Source organism: Oryctolagus cuniculus, chromosome 14 (genome assembly GCF_051225735.1).
Source record: "Oryctolagus cuniculus isolate XC-2025 breed Fujian yellow rabbit chromosome 14, ASM5122573v1, whole genome shotgun sequence".
Taxonomy (NCBI): domain Eukaryota; kingdom Metazoa; phylum Chordata; class Mammalia; order Lagomorpha; family Leporidae; genus Oryctolagus; species Oryctolagus cuniculus.
The window spans coordinates 63,301,712-63,323,122 of NC_142880.1; the positions used below are offsets into that span (position 1 = coordinate 63,301,712).

Below are 21,411 nucleotides of genomic sequence, written 5' to 3' on the forward strand. Positions count from 1 at the left end.
CCGGTCGGGGCGCCGGATTCTGTCCCGGTTGCCCCTCTTCCAGGCCAGTTCTCTGCTGTGGCCAGGGAGTGCAGTGGAGGATGGCCAAGTGCTTGGGCTCCTGCACCCCATGGGAGACCAGGAGAAGTACCTGGCTCCTGCCATTGGATCAGCACGGTGCACCTGCCGCAGTGCGCCGGCCGTGGCGGCCATTGGAGGGTGAACCAACGGCAAAAGGAAGACCTTTCTCTCTGTCTCTCTCTCTCTCACTGTCCACTCTGCCTCTCAAAACAAAACAAAACAAAAAATAATAATTCAGACGCCTCTGTCTGCTGGGTACTAAGCCTGCTATTGTTCTCTTACCCATCCAAGTAATTTATTATGTTTCAGGTTCTGTGTGGTTTAGAAATATAGACCTCAAGACCTCAGAATGGCTTGGCCAGGAGTGTGTTAAAACATAGAAAGATTAGATTAGGTCTACCCTAGGTCAAGCTGATTTGTCACAAACCTAACCTAATTACTAAAGTGTATCAGATATCCTACTATGTAAAACAAAAGCTAGCTAAGGCAACCTAACCATATAGATGTGTAGGTAATACAGGTTTATACATGTACACAGACCCATACATGTACATAAGAGTGTGCTTCAGAGAGTTCATAGAAATGCATATTATGAAAAAACCATGAATTTTAAAAACTTTTGTACCAAAGTAAGCTTATACTTTTAAATAAGATTTTTAAAAAATTATTTGAGAGACAGACATAGAATTCCCATCCATGGGTTCATTCCTCAAATGCCTGCAGTGGTCAAGGCTGGACTGGGACCAATGCTGGGAGTCAGGAACTCAATACAGGGCTACCTGTGGGTGGACCCACGTGGCTCCCTGCAGGGGCCCACCTTCTTGGTCTGTTCCTGCTGCCTCCAGGATGTGCGCTTAGCAGGAAACTGGGATCTGGGGCTTGAACCCAGGCACTCGGCCTCCCAAGCAGCTCCTGGGAATTTCTCGTTTGATTCCACTTTTCCACCACCCTTGAGGTACCCTCCTATCTATAATGTGAGTGGATGATATATCATGGACAGGCTGGGGCTGCAATGCCTAGACTGCCTCATCGCTTTGCATGGGAGAGTTAGCACTGAAGTCTCCATGGCGTGGAGGTCACACAGCTACTTCGGCCCTGGCCAGGGCCTCCGCATCTCTTGCCTGCGTAACCTCAATAGTCCCTGATGCCTTCCCCCTCCTTCATCCTCACCTCCTGCCCTGATTTGATCTACTGTCCTCCCTTCAGCCAGAGGAGCACTCTTTAAACTCTGAACTCAGGCCATAGCCCACCCCCGCCCCCAACACACTCACTCAAAAACCTCCAACGCTCCCTATTTCTCTTAGAGTAAAAGCCGAAGTCCATACCGCCCTGCCTAACCTGGCCAGCCCCTTCTCCTCAGCCTTGTCACCTCTGACCTCACCTCCCTCTTCACTTCCCACCTCCTCCCCTCCGGCTGTCCCGGCACTACTGAATGCCTAGTAGCATCGCTGGCCTCAGCCCAGAACACGCCAGGAGCACCTCCACCTCGCTCACAACAAGCCGAAGTGTCTCCAGGCATTGCCACACGGCCTGTCCTGTAGGGGTGAAATCATCCGGACTGAGAGCCACAGCTCAAACACAGGCAGGGGGTGGGGCTTTGTGCCGCCTCCCCCCTATGCCTCCACCTCTGAGTCCCAGAGCGCCTGTGCCACTCCCACGTCTCCTTCCAGTCTCTGCTCAAATGTGGCCACTGGCAAGTCCCACACTGGCCTCCCCATTCAAAACGCAACCCTCCAACTCTGAATCCAGATCCACCGCCCTGCTGCCTACCCCCACAAGGCCTGCCATATCCTCACACAGTGCCTAACGGATTTCTGAGTTGGTTATTTGTTGTCTGTCTGTCCTGACAGAATACCAAGTTCAAGAGGCAGGAACTTGGTCTAGCTGGTTCACTGACGGACTCCAAGTGCTCAGAATAGGATCTGGTCTCTGGAGCCCCGGTAGCTGTTTGTTGAATGAATCAGGTCATTTTAGGAGGGGGAAAGAGCTCTGAGGTTTTCAAGGTGACACGGGGACATCAGCTGAGAATCGCACCGTGACAGAGAAAGGCTACCAAATGAACTGCGCACATCACATGGGGAAGCTTGCGATGCCCTGAGTGGCACCCTTATCTCCCATCTGGGAGCTGAAAGCCAACCTCCTCCCCTTCTTCGCAGCCTCAGCTCTCAGTGCAGCCTCGCCCAGCATTGAGGCCAGGGCTCCTGTTTGTTCTCCGGGGAAGAGGTTTCATCAGCGGGGGCCAGGGCTGGGCCAGCGGGAGGGCACTGTTAACTGTCATTGCCTGTGCACTGCTTTCTAACGTGACTCGCTTTAGGACGCTTTCTTTTAAAAAATAAAACTAAAGAAACCCTTTAAAATAATGTGTTCCAAAGAAACAAAACTATTTCTCCTAAAAAAAAAAATGAGAAATCACCCATTTCTCTCAACAAGTGATGAAAGAGGAAAAAAATACAGGTGTGCCTAGTTTCAAAAAACCGTACTTGTAGAGTATGTCTACAAGAGAATGTCAAAAAGAGGTATAGTAGAGATGATCAATCAAGATACAAAGTCTTTGAGTTCCAACGACCACAACAACAACTCTTTGTGTTACAACAGGACTCACACACCTGGCCTCCCTGCTCCATTCAAAAGTTCCTGACTTAACCTAGGAACAGAGGAACGTTCAGAACAATTCACAATCAACTGAAGATCAATCAGAAACAAGGACGAGACACTGTAAAATCAGCACAAGCTAATGGGAGATCATTCGAGGTACACGGGTTCACCTTGCACTGCTTTAGACTCCTCAGTTCATGCGACTTACAAAATTTGACATCGCTACAGTTGTAATAATGACTGAGTCACTACTGGATGTTCTTATGTACCCCAGAATACTTTCCAAGTTCTCAAAAAGCATTTCCCCCCTTCTCAGACATTTTGATTCCATAGCTGCCATGGGCTTTGTTTCTCAGATACAAGAGAAAAGTCCAGTAATATTTGAATTTCAGACAGCGAACGCCTTTGACATGTAGGTAGTCCCGAATATTGCAAGGGACAAAGACTGCAACATTTGGGACACACTTAGTGCCTCACGATGAGAAGGCTCAGTCCTTTCCCCTTATTTTGAATTCTACTTGGGCTTTCCAGAGTGACAGCAAACAGCTCCGTGAATGCACAGGCTACTTCAGGTGTCGGATGATGCGGTAAACAGTACTAACCCTGAGTGTAGAGGTGTTTGGGGACGGGCAGACACATATGTCAGTGACTTTGTCTAAACCCGTAGCATGTCCAACACGAAAGCCTGAACCCCAACATAAACTATGGACTTCGGACGATGATGATTGGTCAGTGCAGTTCATTGATGGGGGGGCTTTGTATGTCTGGGGGTGGGTGGAACACGGGAAATCTCTGTACCCTCCTCTTAATTTTGCTGTGAACCTAAAACTGCTCCAACCATGGCACCTGGCAAGCATCCAGCAAGCACACACAGTTAATGTTAAACTGAAGGCTGTAGCTAATGAGAACTCCTCTGCTTGATGGGAAAATCTCTCTAGTATCTTGTTGCTCTGGTGGACAAACGATTTAAGCCCATGCCCAGGCTGCAGACATACGACGCTTACTGAACTGAAGGTTTTATTTTTCCTTTCACATTTTTTGAAAAATAGAACAAACAAATATTTACATTCAATGTTTTACTTGTGGAAACCAGCAAAGGGCAATGTTGCATTCTTCTTCTTTTCTTTTTTAAAGATTTTATTTATTTATTTGAGAGGTAGAGTTACAGAGAGAGGGAGAGACAGAGAAGGGTCTTCCATTGGCTGCTTCACCCCTCCCCCCATGGCCACATCAGAGCTGGGCCAATCCAAAGCCAGGAGCTTCTTCCAGGCCTCCCACATGAATGCAGGTGCCCAAGCACTTGGGCCATCTTCCACTGCTTTCCCAGGCCACAGCAGAGAGCCAGATTAGAAGGGGAGCAGCTGGGACTAGAACCAGTGCCCGTATGAGATGCTGGCGTCACAGGTGGAGACTTAGCCTACTACACCACAACACTGGATTGTTTAAACCACAGAACAAATAGGCTCTGTCTCTCCCAACCAAATTCCTAATCCCAAGCCTTTTGATGCCAATTGAGTTTTGTTATAAAGAGCGCCCCAATTTATCAATCTGGAGGGTCATTAGGAGTCAAATACCTCTGCAGAGAGGGGTACAGGGCAGGCCTCAATGAGCCTGACCTTAAAAATTCGGCAGAAGTGGGGTTGGTGCTGTGGCATGGTGGGTAAAGCCGCTGCCTGTAGTGCTGGTGTCCCACATGGGCCTGGCTGCTCCTTTTCTGATCCAGCTCTCTGCTATGGCCTGGGAAAGCAGTGGAAGATGGCCCAAATTCTTGGGCCCCGTACCTGCTTGGGAGACCTGGAGGAAGCTCCTGACTCCTGGCTTCGAGTTGTGGCCATCGAGGGAGTGAACCAGCGGCTGGAAGACCTCTCCCTCTCTCTGCCTCTGCTTTTGTCTCTCTGTAACTCTGCCTTTCAAGTAAAAAAAAAAAAAATCTGCAGAAGCATTCATTTTAGCCCTGGCAGGAGCCCCGCCCCCAACTCCCCAGATGAACTGAGAAGCACAGAGCAGCCTGCATCTTCCAGGAGTGCACTAAACTGAGGGACAGGTTTGGGTTGGTTCCCAAAACTGAGACTTAATGGCACATCACCACCTTCCTCCTCCTAGGAAAGGCCTGGCAGATGTCGGACACATAAACAGCCCTCATGGGTCCTAACTGAAACAGTAAAATACTTGTCCACCTCAAAAGAGGAGCATCCTTCAGAAGGAAAAATAGGTCAACACTTGCTCATTGTCCAGGCCCACTTGGAATGATGTATCTTGGAAAACATGTCCATTTAAAAGCTGAAGTTTTTGAAAAAGCAAGATGCTCAGATGCATTTAAGTCATCCTTCAGATGGCGACCAAATATTTTGGCATTCTTCTATTTACACTGTTTTAACCTTGATGTGTCCTTTGTATAAACAGTGCTATTTAAACAAATGAAACCTTGTACTGGGGCACGACTCTGGGGACAAACCATTTACAGCAAAGATTTTCCCTCCCTTGATTATGGGCGCAGAAATAGTAACATCGCCTCGGGAACAAAGGATGGGCACAGGGACAGTTTTGTAAAGGTGCCTGGGATTTTACAGGGACAGTGCTGTGCTGAGGGCTGTGAGCACTCCCTATATTAGCCAAACCAAAAGTTACGTAACTGCACACACTGCCTTGGCTAAGCCGGCACCTGTGGATACTGTATTCCCCTACAATATCAGATTCCTCTCAATGAACAGGCCAGGTTAATTACATTTTAGTCAAAGGGTCACTCTGATCTTTGCAGCTGGGCTGTCCCCCTTCTCGTCCTGGCTTTCAGTGTTGAGTCTGCAACCTATGGCCCGAGGACGGAGGCTGTGAAGGGCTGGGGCCCTAACTTACTACCCAGGGAGGGAAGGTGTCTAAGGCTCTGAGGGTTCCAAGAAAGAGGGGGCGTGGCCCTGCTATCCACAGATTCCTTTCCAAGAAGAGAGGTGTTTCAGGCTGGCCTGAATCTGCCTGAGCCAGGCTTGAGGGATGCACAGGCTCTAGGGAGCAGGCCCTGGGCGTTTCTTGCTCTGGGGAGGATCCGCCTCTCTACTCCACTGTAGAGCAGCCAGTTTTGGTGACCTGGGAGAGCAGGTGCTAAGATCCTGTGACCTACACCAGGGCCTCACAGATGAGTGGTATACCTGGAACCAGTGCCCAGATGCCTCACTCTGGGGCTGACGCTGGGCGCAAGGCCACAGAATGCTGTAGTTGGGCTGCGTGGCTCCGGGCAACCTGTCCTGACTTGCAGAGCCTCCCAGGAAGTGCTGTTCACAGACAGGAGGAAGATGGGGAGCCCCTCGGGGTGGGGGACATCCAATCTAGTATTCTATGCCTACCTATGTTGCAAGTGAAGTGCAAACTGCTCTGTAGGCCAAGCATCTGGGAAACACAGGTTCTCTTTCTCTGTGTCCAGATCCACACAGACACATCCCTGTGTCCACACACACACACATGCATGTGTATATAAAAAGGCAAGATCAGCTGAGGATGGACACGGCTTCTCAAGGAGAATCCCCATGCAGGCCGACGTCGGAGAACAAGTTACTTTTATCTTTCAAGAAGATAAAACTATGGTTTTCTTTCGCTAATACTGAAATCTCATTCTAAGAACTGTATGACTGAGTCTTTAAAGTTCCTTACCTTAGAGCATTTCATCAGGTTATCCCTTAAATAGTAGCTTCCCTGAGGCACTTAGAGTATCAATATGGGGGGAGGGGTGGCATGAGGGCCAGCTTTCACAGGAGTTGAACTTGAACCTGACACATCCCTGGGAGGCCAAAGCAGGGCCCACGCACGCTGGGTGCCCTTCCTGGATTGGGACGCTCGGGCTCAGAGAACACAGGTCTTTGCTCTAGGCCCCATGGCTGGAACATGTGCTCGCTGCCTTTTGTTTCTAAGTAAAACTTCCATTACCGTGCGACTTTCCATGTTCCGGACCACAGGGTCATTCACTCTGGAATCAGAGCGAGGTTTGTTGCTTTCACCTGCACACATTTACCAAACGCAGCACAGGACGTGAGCAGTGCATGTGCTGGGGAAAAATCTGGTGCGAACTTGGGTGACGTTAGTAGAACCTTGAGCTGGGCTGCCGCGGGCTGCCGGACACAACGAATGCTGTCTGCGAAGGGAAGAGCTGTGCCACTCAGTGGCATCTCTCCTGTGCCCTGGCTCCAGCACGGCGCTCTAAGGCAGGTCTGGCAACACCCCAGGCAAAACCGGAAAACCAGCAGCCAGCGGCAGTGGCAGATCCAGACAGAGAGGCCCCGGCTCCGGAAGCTCCTCCAGCTCTCGCTGGCACTGCCTGAGGAGGTCTCGCTGCGAAGCTGGAGAGCACAGAGCCCGAGATTCCAGTCCCGGCTCAGTTGCTGCCCTGCTGTGTGACCTTGGACTAGTCCCTAACACATACAAGGTCAACGGGAGACTCTGGGGCCCTGGGGTGTGTGTGTGGGGGGACAGTGTTGCTGGACACTGATTGTCGGTTACCTCCGCCAGGAAGACCACCTCCAGGTGCCAGCCCTGCAGCATGTGGCTCAGCCACCACCACGGGCCCTGTGAAACCCGACAGGAGATATTTTAGGATCTAGCAGGACTCAGTCTCTTTGGTTTACCTCTTGGCTCAACATCTCTGCTATGTTTGAAATAATCATTGCCAATCCTCTCTCAAACCACCCAGTCATCTTCCTGTGCCCTATTTAAGAGAGATGGAGAGACGGGCAGAGAGGACCCTGTATTTGCGTCTATAAACACCCAGATTCCAGCATGAGGCATTCTTAAACCTCACTTTCTCCCTGCAAAAGTAGCAATGGACCAAGGAGCACTAAGAGGACATCCCACACCAACATGCTTGAAATTCCTGCATCTCTAACACCCAAAAGTCAAACACTCAACCTGCCATTGTCTTGAGGAATTTCAACTCTACCCTTAACATCTTCATTTTAAGTTTTTTTTTTTTAATTTCTTAAAATCTCACGTGCATTCATTATTCTGTTTGTTTTACTGTTTCAAGTATGTTAAGGTCTTTCCCGTACTGGTACAAAATGGACTGTGAGACCCTCCCTCTCCCTAGCTGGTCCTGGAAGGTGACCTATGTGTGGTCTGGGACTTCTGAAATGTGCAGTGTCAGCCAGGAGAATGTTCTAGTTCTCTGAGAAATTCTGCGAAGTTCTGCCATCTGCTGTGAGTTCAAAGTGATGACTTTGTCACTTATTTGAACTTTTTGTTAAAGCCCATAGGGCATGAAGCACTGAATCCCGACGCATCTTACATTATGGAAGGAGCATCCTTACCTCCCTATTTTGGACACAGAATTCATCTAGTGTTAGACAGAACATCCCGGTCACTGCCTCGTGGGCTAACCTCACGAGGGGTCCACGGCACCTGTTCTAGAAGCAACCGGAGGCCGAGCCGTTTTACTAAGCCGTTGTGAGCACTTCCAGAGCTTCCAGCGCGATTGCTCCATGGCCAGTGGTTTGTTGACAAGAAGGCATGACATCAGTTTATTTGAAAAGTATTTGCATTGTAAAAACACCAGTGTTTTGTTGTTTTAAAAAAGCATTTCTGGATTCTCTCAAGGCCAAAGAAAAAGACCAAGAAGAATGCCAACCACTCCAGAATATAGAGAAAGGAGCCTTGGGTGCACTTGTGAAAACCACTCCGCCCACTAAAATGCTATTTTACTTGCCATGCCTGCCCACTCTGACCAATATCACACGCACTTCCTAGTTGTACCATATCTGGAACTGTTACCCTAGGACTCAACTGAGAAAACTTACAGCAAATGCACTGGCAATTACTCCACGAATGCAAATAGCCAGGAAAATCCCACTGGGGAACGGCATATTCATTTCATTACTGATTCCAGTGGTTCTGCTCTGATTTCTGCCTATGTGGCCCATACTTCTTTATAGTTATGCTAATAATTTTACAGTAATACAGCACTTCCCCCCACCCCGCCCTTCTTCTGCTCTTAAGGCAGGAAAACACCCACCAGGGTGTCCATTTGTTAGCTAATCCATGGATGCCTGGTGTGTGCTAAAAGCACTTCACCATGGGCAATAAACACCCAGCGCTAACAAGCACACATCAGGAACTCTGCTACTGCCTTTGCTCAGCAGGGCACAGAAACCCACCAGGGGAAGTGAGTTATCAGGGGCAGGTGGTTGGGGGGGGGGTGGATGCCAAAGAAATCCGGTAGGAAGTCATGCTTTCTCCTTCCCGCGGCTCCCACTGGGATTCTGTGCTCAGCTTCCCTCCACCCTCCCCAGGGGACCAGTGGAATAGTGGGTAGAAGGAACACTGAGCTCCTTAGGGAGGAGAAGAAGGGTCTAAGAGATGACAGGAAGATGACAAGATGACAAGGGTGAAGAAAAAATTTATCAATTGAACTTGTTTGATAGATTCCTGTGGTCGGATATGAGGGACTTTCTGCTGCCCAGTGAGCAAATGTACTGGAATCTCAAAGACTTTCCAGGTAACCAGATATGGGTATCATTCTAAAACGACTGCATTTGCAAAACTCCAATGCCTGATTTCTCTCCTTGCTGATGTGTGGGCACAGTCAGGAGAGCTACATCTGAGTGTCCCACGCTGAAACAGGCATTCTGGGGCCTAGACCGTGTTGAGCCACTCAACCCTGGTAAGCCCCAACTTCCCCATCTTTAAAATGGGGACAGCCACACTTCCACCTCCAGGGCAAGATTGATATGGTCACGTAGAAGAGATCAGCCCAGCGCCTGGCCACAGACAGCACATAACACACAGTGCCTCAGAAGCCCACGTGGTGATCACATCTGACAATTCTCCAGCCGTGTTCCAGCCCAAAGACGAACCCTGTAGTCTCTAGACAAAGCAAGATCACCTCTGAGGGGATCCAGGCATTGGCCGCTTTTCGGTCTAGCACATTCTACGGAGCAGTGTCTTCTGTGCATAGCTTGGGGTCCCTGGCATGGAAGCCTGGGGGCCAGAAAGCTCAGGTCTGTCTGGGGAATCTGTGTTGCCTCTTCCAAGTTCTTAGAAATACCTGACAACTAACCACACAACGTCAAGAGTCCACAGCCCACGCTCAGTGGCTCTGTGTCTTTGAATGGAGGCACATGTCCCTCTGCAGGGTGGCCATGAGGGACGCAGAGTCTACCTCCTCAACTGCACAGGTGCATTCCTAACGTCCGTGTGCCTGCGCGTGCCCTGCACTGGGCCCTCCTTCCCCACACCCCTCTTCTCTTCCCCGCTGTGCTTCTCTCACAGAGGTGTGCTGCTTCTCACCTGGCTCACACGTTTCACTGTGCGGGGAGAACACCTTCAGGTGCCACCCAAAGACACTCAGGCATCAGGGCTCCTGGGGACAAACTGATACTGGATGCTGTTGTCTGATGTGAACAGAGGGCCTCACGAACACTGTAGTTCAGGGATGCTCACCCAAATTGAATCGTTTGGAAATAATCAGATGGATCCAAGAGGAAGGGCAGTTTGGAGTACAGTAGGCAAGACAGCCCCAATTCACAAAAATCTCAGTGCCTTGGGGGAAAGCCAGGCTTGGGAACCAGTCCAGATGAAAGAAGACTAAAGGTAACAGACAATCAAATGCAACTGATGATTCGGGATTCAAAGAAGCATAAGGAACATTACCGTCAGAGCTGGAGAAATCTGAATCAGGATTCTCTCTCGGGTAAGAGTAGGGTATTCATGCTAAACACCGTGAGGCTGGGATCGGAACTGTGATTATGCAAGGTTCATCTTTGTTCTTAGAAGGTATGCACTTCATGTTGTGAGGTTCACAACAAACTCCCAAATGGTTCAGGAAAAAAAAGATGAGGCAAATGCCAAAAGGAGGTTTTGGGTGTTCATTGTTCTTGAACACTGACTGAGAGGGAATCCCACGTGAACAAACCCAGATATAGGGTGCTTTATCTGCTTGTCTGTCCATCCGCCCATCCATGTATTCATTCATCTTATAATTAGGGTCCCAGACCTGTGACAATCACCATGGAATACCATGGGGTATATATCGGCCTGCACATTTGAATTGAAAATGAAGTCAGGCTTTTTTGACCAAAAGTCAATGTATTTGGGCAGATTAATTGGATAGTTTTTGGTGAATTAAATAAGCTAAATTGGAAGGACCAAGGTTTTACCAACAACAGATTTAAAGCATAGCAACAGTCTCTGAATGGGCAGGAAATGGTGTTTGATATAACAATTTAAACTCATGGTGAAAACTGTAGACGTCCACTTAAAAGAGCACAACAGTTTTTCCAACTTTGTTGTTGGCAAGTTTGCAGGGGAAAATGTTTGAAGACCATGACATTGCAAACCAGGCCTTTCCACCTGGCTTCTCTTACTATAGTCACGCCAAAGTGGGTTCTGCCTCTCCTGAGCTCACCCTGGGAGCAGTTTCCCAGTGATGACCCGCTCCCTGCTTTTGCAAATAGACTGCAGTTCCCAAGAGGACAATTGCCCTGGGACTTGCGCAGTCATGCTTAGTTCCATGTGAGCATCCCCTCTTCCTGGGCAAGATGGGAGTGCTCTGAGACCAAGTATTTCCCACAAGGCCTCCCAAATGCTCCTTGCCACCAGACGAGACTTTGTGGTTGCAAAGCCTTGGGGAATTGTCTCTCTTTTTGTAAAGCATCCATACTCGTTTTATAAGGACACTTGGAGAAACCCCCATTTCTCTCCTTAAGAAGTCCTCCTCTGAGCTCTGAAGTAGCTATTAATACTGCCCAGGCCCCGGTGGCCCAAATGGAAATCAAAGACAGAGACCCACAGGGAGTTGAAGAAGAGTCTCTTTCTATTAGTTTGCTTCTTTGGTTTTCCTGGAAATCTGTGTTTTAGGGATGGCGAATGTATTCCCAACAAGCCAAATGTTTGTTTTCTTAATCTACTAAACTGGGAGCAAAGCCTGTGTTACACAGAATATACTGGCTGGGTTCTGGCTTCACCAGCGATTAGATTTGTGGCCTTGATGGGCTCTCTGCGACTCATTCCTTCACCTGTCCAATGGGGATACTGGTATCTCCTCTGGTTCAGGAGAGCTTGAACCTACCTGTCTAACCTGTTTGTTTAGAATGGAAGTACCTTTATGGGCAGGGAAGAGGTGCCATGGCACTAACATTAATAGTAAGATTCATTTGTGGCTTTTCACCTACTTGAGAGCTAACAGGTTAATTGGTTGGGCCTATGCCTAGAAGCTTTTTATAACAGGAGAGCAATATTCAAAATGCAATACGTATGCTATGGACCTTACTCAGGCGCAGTCTGAGGACTTAGGGAACATTTGCCACAAACCAGCTCTGAAGCCAATTCCCACGTGCTGTCACTGTCTGCCCCAGAGCCACCCACTGCCATAGGCAACAGAGCAAGTACCTTCTCCTCAATTTTATAGCATCTCAGAACCCGGGTGCTGCCTGCCCAGGCCTCTGAACTGCCCATCACTTCTCAGCACCGCTTCCCAGGAGGTGGGGGACTCGTCTGTCCTCCTTGCAGCCACCATCTACCCCTCCTCTAGTTCATGAAAACCAATTTTCTGATGCTGCTCACTGGACTACAATGACTCCCTTTCCTTTGCCCATCCCTTCCCACTATCATCCTGCTTGTCCCAGCTCAAATCCTCCCGCTTCTCTGAAATCTTCCTTGCTCTGAACTCCAAAGCCCAGTGGCTTCATTGCTAGTACTTCTCACCATGACTGCAGCTAACATAAACCCCTCATGACAGACACATCAACCTGTCTGACGGATCCGCCCAGTCCACAGCCCATCTGCCCATCTGCCTATCTGCAGTTTACAAATAGATCATGGGCCATCTAAGGTCATAGTTGACCTTTTAAGGCTGTACAGCACCTAGCACATGAAAGACATCTAAGAATCCCTTATTGGCTGCGTTCAAGTAATTAATTAATGAATAAGTATTTTAATCAAATGAAGAAGCCATGAACCATGAGTGCTAAATACACAAAAATCGAAGGAAAATTAGGGAAGGAAGATACTGGATACCTTTTGCTAGCTAAAGTGGAATCTTTTGAGCATATTGCACAGGCTGTTGGGTCAGTCTGCCAGTTCCAAGTCAGCTTTAAATGGATTTCTCAGGTCTGCATCGGACACAGCAGTTAAGATGCCACCTGCGGACCCCGGAGCTCTTACCACACTCTCTGGCTTTGACTCCCAGCTCTGCGTCTGATCCCACCTTCCTGCTAATGGGCACCCTGGGAAGCATCAGGTGATGGGTCAAATACTTGGGTCCCTGCCACGTGGGAGAGCCAGATTGAATGCCTGGCTACTGGTATCAGTTTTGCTCAGCCCCAGCTGTTGCAGCCATTGGGAGAGTGAACCAGCAGACACAAGCTCTCTGTCTGCCTCTGTTTCTGCCTTTCAGAAAAGAAAAAGAAAATGATTCCTCTCCACAGCAACAGTTTGAAATAGGTCTCTGGAGTGGGGCCAGGGTCAGATATTGGTCCTGGAAGTCAAGGAAGGCATCGTGCCTTCTAGAAACATCTGAGATGCTAGGGTGCACCTGCATCCTGGCAGTGACGATGCCTGTGCCCCACACGGAAGGACCATGGTTTGCAGCCTGGCTCTGGCTCCTGACTCCAGCTTCCTGCTGACGCAGGCAGCAATCATGGCCCAAGTAACTAGGCTTCTGCCACCCCCGTGGGAGACCTGCACTGCACTCCCAGCTCCTGGCTTTGACCCAACCTTGCCATAGCAGGTATCTGGGGAGAGAACCAGCAGATAGGCATGCACGCTCTTTCTCTCTGCCTCTCAACCAACATAAAAGTAAACTGCAGTCTGACGTGCAGTTTCTTGATTCCAAGAGACCCTTCCCAAGGGATGGAGCCATTTTCCAGCTTGGGTAGACACTTTATTACAGTACTGTTCATTCATACAGTTCATAAGCAATAAGAACCGGCCGGCGCCGCAGCTCACTAGGCTAATCCTCCACCTGCAGCGCCGGCACCCCGGGTTCTAGTCCCGGTTGCTCCTCTTCCAGTCCAGCTCTCTGCTGTGGCCTGGGAGTGCAGTGGAGGATGGTCCAGATCCTTGAGCCCTGTACCCGCATGGGAGACCAGGAGAAAGCACCTGGCTCCTGGCTTCGGATCAGCGCGGCGTGCCGGCCGTAGCAGCCACTTCGGGGGTGAACCAATGGAAAAAGGAATACCTTTCTCTCTGTCTCTCTCTCTCTCTCACTGTCTAACTCTGCCTGTCCAAAAAAAAAAAAAAAAAAAAAAAAAAAGGCAATAAGAACCAATGGTGGATCAAGTGTATTTATTCTGTATTTATAACATTAGGTTTGAAAGCTTAACATTTAATCAGCTGATTACACTAGATGATTTCTTAGCTGAATAAAGGCAGGCTGAACAAGTACTAAAAAGTTTCTACTGGGATTATAAAACATCTCACATTAACTGTCCGGCTGGATTATCTAAAACAGAAATGCTTCGTCTTCATATGGGCAGACTCCAACCCACAGCTTGCTTATCACTAGCACAGGTGGATCTGACCCTGCCCTGGCTGCCTTCTTCCCACCAGGAAGAGGGCCTCCCTGATACGACCATGGGATTCTGGTGGGAACAATTCCACGGGAAGTATGTGGGCTCAGAGACTGGGGAAGGCATGGAGCTATGAAACCGAGGAAGAGCCAGGGCAGCTGACCCGGGGGCAGAATCCCCGGCAGCACTGGTCTGCCTACGTGCTGACCAACCCACTGCAGGCCCAAAATAGCCTGCGCACAGGCCTGCATTTCTTCCACTCTCTGCACTGGGTCATGTCATGCAAAATTCCCCCCTTTAGAGCAGTGCCCTGACAGACATGTGGCAGAAAGGGGGTTCACTGGGAGGCTGGAAGGAGGAGAGGCCGAGGACCACTTAGGGTATGCATCTGGGGAGCCTAGGCTTTCCAGAGCAGTGTCTTATTTCACTCTCATACCAACCCCACGCACCCTTATCTCATAGATGAGGGAATCGTCAAGAAACGCTGAATAACAGCTGGTCAAACTGCAAGGCCGGGACCCAAGCTCTGGTCTGGTCTGGATGGGTTAACTTAAGCCCCTGCTTGTTGAACCTCCCTGGTTTCTCGCTCTGTGCCCTCCCCTGCACATGGCAGGATGTTACACCCAGGGCACAGGCTCACGTGGCCATCTTGGGAATTATACTGCAGCTGTAGCGTGCTGTACATAGGTTTTTGTGGGCTAGCCTGAGACCTTGACAGCTTGGTTTAAAAGATTGTTACTATAGGGAATACTGTGACTTGTGGCCAAACTGGTGGAAGAGAATCCCACTGTAATATAATAAACTGGGAGTTAGCTGCAATCTCAGCTGAACAATGCTCAACGTCTCTTCTGGTTGGCATTTAGTTGCATGCAAATTAAGGGCACCTTTGTGGCCCAAGGTCCCTTCATGCTTTGTTTGTCACATGTGTTGGAAAGTAGCTTCCTCAAGGGCATGGACTTCCGTCTCTTTGATGAACCAAGGTATTCCTAACACTTAAGACAGTGCCGGCGTACACAAACCATTTGCTGAATGAATAGATGACTCATTTAGATCACAAACATTAACCACATGCCCTTTATGCTTTTACTTGTGAAATCCATTCAGAATTGCGATGGTGACTATGAGTATAATTAATAAACTCAGACAATGCCATACAACCTGGTTTTAGTTATTAGTTAAAAATCTCCCTATTTAAAGTGCTTCCCCTCCCATATAAAGCACATTTCAGTGGGCTGGGGAAATTTGGTGCCAGCTTTGGCAGACTCTCAGCATGGATGAATCTCTGGACTTAGGACAAGTGGTTTTACCCCTTGTAAAAGGGGGTAAAGCGTCTCCTTTCAGCTCTCAAATGCTCCTACATCTGTGAGTTTCACCTTGTAGATCCCTCACACCCTTTGAAGAAGACACTGGTGAAAAGCAGAGTAAATGTAGCAAGGGCAGCTAAAAAGAGAAAAGTCTTGGATGTCCCAAAGGGGGAAAAAACCCACTAGTCTGTGAGTCTAGACAGCTTCGAAGGTGGTAGGGGAGGTGGCCCTGGACTATGGACCACTTCATAGCCAACCTCCAGGCAAGTGAGCCACCTGTTCATACTGTGAACACACTAGGGATAAAATTCTGGATGTTTCATTCACAGTGGAGCCAGCAGAACACAGATAACCTCGAGGGTGAGTGTGCAGACAGGTAGGGTCCCAGCACCTCTGAAAAGTGCAGGATTATTAATGTGGCATGCAAGCCCTTTTATGTGATCACTAAGCTCCAAGTATTCGAAGGGAACTGGAGGCATCAGAATTTATGGTACTTTCTATTTTCAAATGAAATTCAGTGACTTAATGTTTTTCTCCATAAGTCTTAACCAGTTATGCCGTGTCCAGCACAGGATATAAACTTCAGCGCTGTGACAGGGGTGTGTTGACACTGGTTGAGTGTCCAAAGTCTGCACACTGTCATTATTTTGCCTTCCCTGCGCTGACAGCTTGCTACCGAATTGAACATACCTGGAAAGAAGTCAATTTGGCTTAGAATGCAGCTGTTTCTCTTTGGGAACGTTTCTCTTTCAGGTTTCCTCTAGGATCTATTGGGTCTTTGCATAGCTAAAACAGAACTGGGCGTGTTCTGCTGGTTCAAATGTAGGCAGAGTAATCAGAATCCTGTCCACTGATGACTCTGTGTCAGTTCTGGCAAAGGAAAGCTACTCTCCTCCCCCACACAGCGTGCCTTCCCCACACCTTTAGTGTGGGGATTAATGCTAACTCACTTGCTTTGTCGAGTGTTACTGGGGATGAGCCACAGGTTTTCCTTCTGTGGATATTATCCAGCCATGCTGATAGAACCCTGGCTGTTCATTAGGTTCACTAGGGGGAATATATGTATTTCCAGAGGCTCCCACCAAGTCAATCAGAATCGCCTGGGGTGAGATCCAGTCTTTATAGTTCCCCAGGGGATCCCCAAAGAATGGCTGGGATAGGAATGTATAGGCCAAGGGACAAATCCCATAGTTGCTGATGTTTCAGATCAGAAAGGCCTCCTTTTATTGAACAGCTATAAAGGTTCAACAAGTTCTAAAGTAAGTAACTTGTTCATAGCCACAGAACTAGCTGAACACCGAGCCAGGACCAGGAGCCAGCACTAAATAAACCTAGGTAGGCGGGCTACAAATATGGCACTTAAACCTCCAGGAATTGATCAGCTGCACAACCAGGCACAGTTTTCTCTCCTGAACCTTCAGGCTGGAGACCTAGCACCTGCCACTGCCTCTGTTCCCCTGGCCCGCCCGTTCCAATGAATGAAGGGACAGTTATGAACGCTTATGCGTTATGCTCTGAAGCCGCTGGCTTCCCATGTAGATGTCCATTGGCCAAGTGTTTCTGCACACTAAACCTGTGCTGGAGAGGAAAGCCTTTGCAGATAAGGCTGTATGGTGAACTGACAGAAGCCCTTGGAACGGGGATTTTAATTTCAAGGGACCACCGTGGCCTCTTTGTAACCCCAAATCACTTTTGAAGTCTTAATCTGACCGATTAAAAAAAAAGCACTTTTTGTCCTGGGGCTTCTGGAAGAAGATTAAGCATAAAATATCAGATTTCTTGGACTGTTTGCTGCCCCTGAGTTTCGGGGATTCTTGGCTGATAGCTGACTTGGACCAGGCGCCCACTGCGGCGCTTGTACAGGTGCAGTCACCTTGGGGGATAATCCGGGCTGGGGGAGGAGTAGCCAGTGTGGTACCCTGGTTATCTACAGCTCCCTCTCGCCCTCCTCTGGGGTTCTGCCAACGTTTCCACTGCTACCTTTTTCACACTCCAAAAGGCTCCGATAGCCACTATAAGTCATGCAGCAATACCCCATTTTAACGCAACAAAGGGCTGACCAGAAGAGAGCAAACGGTATCAGGCCGCAGCTGCCGTGTCCTGATTGGCTTGCTTCTAAACTCAGAAGGAGCCGGGCTTTTCTCAAGAGTCAGCGTGGTCATCTGTGAGCCCCGGCTTTCTGCCCTAGTCCCGGCCAGCACTACGTACCCCTGCGACTTCTTCCTAGAAGCAAACTTTTCCGAGCAGACCTGACACTCCCCAGATGTTCCTGCTGGAAAGAGAGGCCCTTCTGCCTTCTCTCTGTCTCTGGCTTTTGTGAAAAACCTGGCCTCTCGGCTTGCAGAAGCAGTTTAGGATAAAAGTGCAATAGTTTTCAGCATTCAGCACGGCCGGGCACAACACAACTGATACAGAGCTTTGGGAAAAAGAAACTTAAAGATGGGTGCCTGTCTACGGGATGGGGAGAAGTGGGGCCACCTGGGCGTGTTCCTGTGGCGCTCAGAATCTCTGTTCACCGAGCAGCTAAAGGGACAGCATGAACGCTCCGTACTGTCCGGGCTGGGCAAACCAGCATTGGCATACACAGGCAAGGCGTCCGGGGCCCTTGGGCGGCAGCCGGCAGCAGGGCACCTCCAGGGAGGCTGCGGCACCCGCCGGGCTTTGCCCGCGGGGCCAAGAGGCACACAGCCGTCCGGGCCGGTTCGGGGTGCGTGCAGGCGGCGCGTGGGGGGCGAGGGGGGCCACAAGCGCGCCCCCCACCGCGGGGAGGGAACGGTTCTTACAGTCACGGCTCAGCGCGAAGGGTGCGCGGCGGCGGCCGAGGGAGCGGTCTTCGGCGGGCGCCTCGGGAGGCCTCTTACCGGCGGGCAGCGGGAAGGCGGACGCGGTGTGGAGCAGCACCAGGCAGACAGCCACGACATCCCATAACTTCATCTTAGAGTCCCGTCCGGCGGCGGCACCTGCGCGGGCGAGCGGGCGGGCGGCGGAGGAGAGAACCGCAGAAGGCGCGTTAAGCTCAAGTGCCCGCGGCGCGGCATCCCCGCGGGTCCCCGCGTCCCCCTCCGAACTCATCCCCGCCCGCCCTTCTCCGGCGCCCGCTGCAGGCCTGCGGCTCCTCGGGCGTCCCCCGCCCTCCTTCGGAGCGCCCTGCTCGCTGCGTCTCCCGGGGAGCCCCAGGAGCAGTGCTCACTCCCCGTCCAGGCCACGGCTGACCTCTGCCTCCTCTGCCACCCGGTCCCAAGGGTCAGATTTTTAAGCAAGGCTGCTGCCCTCTGCACCGCTTCGGCCGGTAAACGCCCTCTCCCCCTGGGCCAGATTCCTGGCCAGGCCTCTCCGCAGGCGTGTACCCCATTTCCTGGGGGGGGGGGTGTCAACCCAGCAGACATCACCCTGCGTCATCTGCCCAACCAGAGACCCTCCCAGCCGGGTAGCTCCGGAAGGTCCCTGGGGACCAGTCGTTTTCTATGGCTTAAAAAAAAAAAAAAATCAGGCGCGACCCTGGGCCCCCGGCCCCACTCCTAGCTAGGCTGGAGGAGGCTGGAGGGCACCGCTCACCCCGGCCGCCCCCCCCCCCCCCCCCGCTTCATTCCCCCACCTAAATACACTGCCACAGGAACAAGAAGTTAGTGAGACTTGGGGACTCTGAGGCTGTGCAGGAATATCTGGGTTGAGTTAGTCAACTACCCGAAGCATCGAGTCGGCTTAAAGTATTAGGTCCACCTCTTAAGGTTATGGACGTTAAGTGACGCGTGCAGGGGACCAGCGGGGCACACGGTCCGCGCTCTGCATAGCCTTTGCCTTTGCTGGTAGGCAGGACTTGACATTTCTAATCGTCCCCGGTAGACCCGAACCCCCGCCCCCCCCTCTTGATTCCATTTTATTTCTTCAGGTTTGAGAGACTCTAACGCTAATCTCTTCCCCTCCCAGAGGAGTCGCTGGCTCCCAGAGCCCCAGGCGCGTGAGCACCTGGGGGGGGGGGCGGCTAGAAGGTACGGTGTCGGGGTGCAGCTCGTGCCTCGGTTTATATTCTCAGGCCGCACACCCCTAGGAAACAGGGCCGCGCCTGAAGCTGCGCCAAGCCCCATGCAATGAGGGGGTGTGGAGGGGCCGAGGAACCAGTCTCTTCCCCCTCCAGGGGACTATGGTGAGAATTTTCAGGCGGAAACTGAAAGTCATGCAGTTAACCCCCCCACCCCCACCAACAACCCACACCCTAGGTAAAGTGGATTTAGAGGAAAACCTGCAAGTGGGGAGAAGATCATTTCCAGGTAAATGCAACAACTTTCCCTTGCATTAGTTAACAGGCGCCTCCGCCTCCCTTCCAGACCCCTCCACTCCCCACCCACGCGCCTCTAAGTTCCACGTGGAACCCCAGGTCCCAGGCCCGGGTGCTGGCCACCCGGGAAAGCGTTAAATTCAGCCGCCACCTCCCACCACTGCGGAGACAAATGCATTTTCCATCCCTTGGACTCTTCGCCCCGCAGCTGTTGGGTTCGCGGAGCGGAGGGACTGGGAACCCCCAGGTCCCGCGGCCCGGCGCGCCACATGCAGTGCGGCCAGGTTTGCAAACCCTGGGAAAAGCGACGTCTCTGGGTCGCGGCGGGCAGGCCCAGGAACACCGTGCCAGGCTGCGCCTCCCGCCCCCTCGGTGCCGAGTCCCGGGTGCGTGCGAAATGGCTGGCGGTGGGGACCCACAGCTAGGCGCACGGCTAATGCGCCATCCCAAATCGCGGTGCCCGGCGGCAGGAAGCGACCGAGGCACCAGACTTCCCTTCCGCATTAAGAGAGTTTTTCCTTTTTTTTTTTTTTTCCTCGCTTGGCCAACCGAGGGCTTTTTAAATTGGACGTGGAGGTCCTCAATTAGAAGTGTGGCGAAGCTGGCAAAGGAGGAAACAGTGGAAAACTCCCCGCCTCGCCAGAGGAGGCTCCCAGCTCCCGCTCCCGCCCGGGGCCGGGTGCCGCCAGCGCCCCCAAACAGCTCCCCCGCCGAGCCGGGGAGGGCGCATTCCTCACTCTGCGCGCCGCCGCCGGGGCCCTCTCCAGTCCCAGCGGCTCTTCAGTTCCCGGTATTTGCAGGGCGCGCGCGGGGGGGCGGGGAGGTCTGGGACGGCGCACACAGCGGTCTCCCTAGGACATTTTTCTCTGGGCCCCTCTGGGCCTCCCCCCGCGGCGTCCCAGTTTGTGTCTGAATCCTTGCCCCGCACTTGTCTGCAGCCGTTCGCTGCGTTTCCCTCGCAACCACCGCCTTTGCTACCCGTGCAAATCGCTTCACGCGCTGCCACGTGCGGAAACCCAGTTCAAGTCCTCCCGGCCAACTGAACCCCGCACCCTTTCTTGCGCCCTGGCAAGGCTGATCCTCCCGTGAGGTCGGGCCCAACGCTCCCCAGCAGGGCACCGGGTGGGTCCCCCGGCAGCGTGGGGGGCGAAAAGCACGCCCCGGAAAGCCCGCGGAGTCTGCCGAAGCCGCAGCTCGCCCGCCCGCCCGCCGGCCGTGGGGGCACTTCTGAGTTCCCGGCACCAGGGGGCACCAGAAACCGCCCGAGTCCGGCAGTGCCCACGCGGCCAGGAGGCTGCGTTGTCATTTTAAGTAAAAAACGGGAGAACCACCACTCGCCCCACAATCCTCCCTAAATTGACAATCGCCCATGGCCCTTTGATGTCCTTACCCGCGTGCCTGCGGCGCAGGCTCCCACCTCGCCTTTCTCTCCCGCTTTTCCCTCTCCCGATGCGCTGGGTGCTGCCTGGGCAACCTGCTTCTTCTGGACACCTCCCCCCCATCTCCCCTGCGACCCCTCCCCTCCCATCCCCCCAGCGCTCCCCGGAGGCTTCGCAGCGGGTGGGCGCTCCCGCCGCCCTGCCTCCCCCTCCCCTCCTCCACCTCACCCCGTACCTGGCTGACTGGGAGGTTGGTTTGGGCTTTGCCTTAGATCCAGGTCTTAGGCAGAGAAAAAGCAAGCGTGGGGCAGGGA

General features: G+C 51.7%; 1 protein-coding gene across 3 annotated transcripts in view; it reads right to left on the minus strand.

The window, feature by feature from the left end:
- GDNF (glial cell derived neurotrophic factor) overlaps positions 1-21,411 on the minus strand; it is a 29,197-nt gene that overhangs the window by 4,537 nt on the left and 3,249 nt on the right. Inside the window, exon 2 of one of the 3 annotated variants that reach the window (XM_051853515.3) lies at positions 18,226-18,402. The exons of 1 other annotated variant lie outside the window; for it this stretch is intronic. In XM_051853515.3, coding sequence (XP_051709475.1) covers positions 18,226-18,402 — 177 coding nt within the window. The remainder of the gene's footprint in view (positions 1-18,225; positions 18,403-21,411) is intronic. One more of the 3 variants, XM_051853517.3, reaches the window with a different exon arrangement.